This window comes from Trypanosoma equiperdum (genome assembly GCF_001457755.1).
Source record: "Trypanosoma equiperdum strain OVI genome assembly, contig: ctg_1422, whole genome shotgun sequence".
In the NCBI taxonomy this organism is placed as follows: domain Eukaryota; phylum Euglenozoa; class Kinetoplastea; order Trypanosomatida; family Trypanosomatidae; genus Trypanosoma; species Trypanosoma equiperdum.
The window spans coordinates 13284-16650 of NW_027123419.1; the positions used below are offsets into that span (position 1 = coordinate 13284).

A 3367-nucleotide genomic window follows, 5' to 3' on the forward strand; every position below is an offset into this window, starting at 1 on the left:
AGTGCACAGCTGCCGGAGATAGTGTGGTTACTACGTTGTACACAACAATACCAACAGCATATTCCGCTATCTCGTGTTAAAAGCAGAAGGAACAACTCAATGATGAGCAACGGCAGGCAGAGGGCCGCAAAAGTGCCTTCTGAAGTACAGATAGTTTTAAATGATACTCTTCTCTCTCATAATGATTCAATGGTAAGGAGTTAAACCTATTCAAGGTACGAAGAATTCATTATAATAGACAGTGACACTAAATTGATGGTATGTGTTAAGATACTTCAAAAAAAATAGAGTGCATTTAAGACCACTATTTCTGATCAAGAAACAGGATAGACCGGTGCTAATACAAGAGAAGAATACAAAATGCTCAAAACCATGTATACCAACGAAGTGTCAGTGTTATATCTACATTGAAGATGCATCACGGCGGCAGGATTTGAGGCACATTAAAAGCACATAGCGGTCATAAATGATGATGTTTTAGATGTTGATATAGATATATAGCGGCATTAATTGTAATTTAAAACTACAATTACTCAACTAAAGCACGTTTTTTACGTGTTAGCGTTAAATATATACTATCAAACTGCACTAATTTTTATTTTTCTTCTAAGAGGTGGAACTTTTTTTATACTTCTAATTTTACGGATTTTCTTTATTTACCAACCGCAACACAGCTATGAGAGCATTAGCACGAAAGATTTTATTAGGCACATTACTCATCATACCAAAAGCATCCACCATTTTCTGAGAAACAGACGAAAGTTAAAACAAATTTAGAGACGTATGCCGCCTTTCTAACCTAATAACATAGACGAACGCGCAAATGACCCTAAATCAAAAACAGTCAGACGCAGTAACGACAGTGGATGAGCAATAACAAGAGTTTACAAAAAGATTTTGTGGCTAAAGTAAGCATTGTTTTTAAATCAGTGGATGCTTTTCTGAAAGGGCACAAAATGTCATGCAAAGCACAGCCCTAAACACGGAAAGTGGATGAAAAAGACTATATAACGGAGTCGCCGAAAACCCTATCAAAATGAAACTACGGAAGTGACAGCAAACTTGTAACGACAAAGGAGATTAAGAAGCAAAGGAGAATAAGAAGGTACCGTTATCAAAAGCAGGTACAACCTGTAGTGGGAGTCCCTATGCAGACAGGAGTATAAGCGGCAACAACACCACTAAGGAAAACTGAAAAAGAAGAAAAAATACTGCGGCGGAATGACTCGAGAACAGAAAACAAGAAACCGTAGCAAACTGACCTATTGCAATAGGTCAAAACTCAAGAATATCGAACAAACCCGTCGGATTTGCGGCAAATAATGTGTGAAATACGACATGTGAAAGCCAAACAGGTCAAGAGGAGCAGGCAGGTAACCATAAGGTAAGCGACCTCCCCCGCTGCAAAAGACAACTAAGCCGCAACATTTTTGTAACCGCCAGCATACTTTATCACAAAGTTTGAAGACTAGCAACACGAAACCGACCCAAAAACAATACTCAAGCAGAATAGAGTATGAACTGTGTCGCGATTGCAGTCGTCCTGACGTTCGCGCTAAACCTGTGGCTGCGGCCAGGACAGGCAACAGCCGGCGACGGTGCAAACATAGCGGAATTCAACATCCTGTGCGAAGCTGTTCTACTGGAGGACGCAGACCCAACAGTTTAAATCTGCGCAGCGGACGTCACCGACGCAGAAGTTAATGATATCATACAGCTTAATGTGTCTGCCGCACCAGACAGCTGGTACTCAAAATTTCCAAAGGAATACTCCGAAGAGGAGCCAACAGCAAAGGCAACAGGGTGCAGCGGCAGCAGCGACGAAAGACGTTGCATAGCAAACTGGACAATGTGGACGAAAGCCAAAGCCGATTTGCTGAAGAGGGCCACAACTGAACCGCATCTAAACCCGGCAAACCTCAAAAAGCACCAGGCAGGAGCAACTAGGTATATCGCAAACCTACAGCTGCTAGCAGACGAAGCGGAAGCGGTGCTGAGCGAATACAACTCAAATGTCCGACCGAAGCTTGTCAAAGAAAACAATGCAATAACAGCAGCAATCAAAGCGGCATTGTATGGCAAAGGGGCAGGAAAAAGTGACGGCAGTGACGGCAAAACTATGGGTCTATTAGGGACGCGAAACACCGACTGCAAAACGCCTTCTGCCGGCAAATCCATAGTCGGTGACCTTTTTTGCTTGTGCGCTGTAGACAGCACACAATCATCGGCTAAACCATGGGGGTTCGATACGGCATCAGCAGCTGCTGGCAAACACTCGGCACGAACCACAAAAAGGCGACATGGGCCGACATAAAAACGGCATGCAAGCACCGACCTAAACCGAAGCTTTCGGAAGACACCCTGCGCTCAATACAGACTAAGTTTCTAAGCAAGCTAAAAGGTGACCCGGCACAAGACGGAACGTCCAAAGCAGCGGCCTACCTAGGGAGCCACAATAACGGCGAATGTGGAGCGGCCAATGCAGCACGCTGCGTCGATTATGGGTCGGCACTGAAGCCGACATCAGGGGCGGGCAAAATAGCTTGGTACGACGAGCTTACCAACGCAGTGAACGCAGCAGCAACATGGAAAAAAGCATGTGACGAAAATATAGCCTACAGACAGTAGCTAAAAACATTACAAAAGCAAGCACACATACTGTACGCCATCCTATCAGTAGATGACACCACGCAGAGCCAGAACAAATCTGGAATCACCGAGCAGGCACAAAAACATGGAACAAAAAAAGATTGCACAGAGCTGGAAAAAGCGGAGTGCAACCCCGATGTGGGTTGCAAATATAATGAAACAACTAACAAGTGCGAAGAATATCCAAAAAATACAGTTGTACAAGCAAATAGAGAAACTGGAAAGACAGATAAAAGCGTAAAATGCTCCGAATATGGCTCAAAAGACAAATGTGAAGAAGTCAATAAAGGAAAAGAAAAACCTGTTTGTGCATGGAGAAAGGGAAAAGATAGCGAAGATGATAAGGGTACAGAAGGGAGCAGAAATGGTAGTTTTCTCCTAAATAAGAAATTCACTCTGATGGATGCTGCTTTTGTCAAATTAGCAGTTTTTTAAGGACTTTATGAAAGTTATTAATTTTCCCTTTCGGGAAAAGAGTTTGTTTAAATTTTTTATAATTTGATATATTTCAACACGTTTTATCAAACATTTAAAACTTTCTCGATATTATGAGAACTTAGTAAAATCTTTATGAAAGAAGGCTATAAGTTTGTATTAACATGATTATATGGTAAGGAAAATGAGTGTCATTCAAATTTTGTCACTTGAATTATTTTATGGATATTAGTTACGGTCATAATAATATTAATAGTTAAAATAATGATGATAATAATAGGAG

At 41.6% G+C, this 3367-nt stretch overlaps 1 pseudogene across 1 annotated transcript; it reads left to right on the top strand.

Annotated features, from left to right (window-relative positions):
* The first annotated feature begins 1516 nt into the window (after positions 1-1516).
* On the top strand, positions 1517-2095 carry TEOVI_000563900:pseudogene (annotated as a pseudogene). Its single transcript has one exon. A coding segment is annotated over exon 1 (579 nt).
* The last annotated feature ends 1272 nt before the right edge of the window (positions 2096-3367 follow it).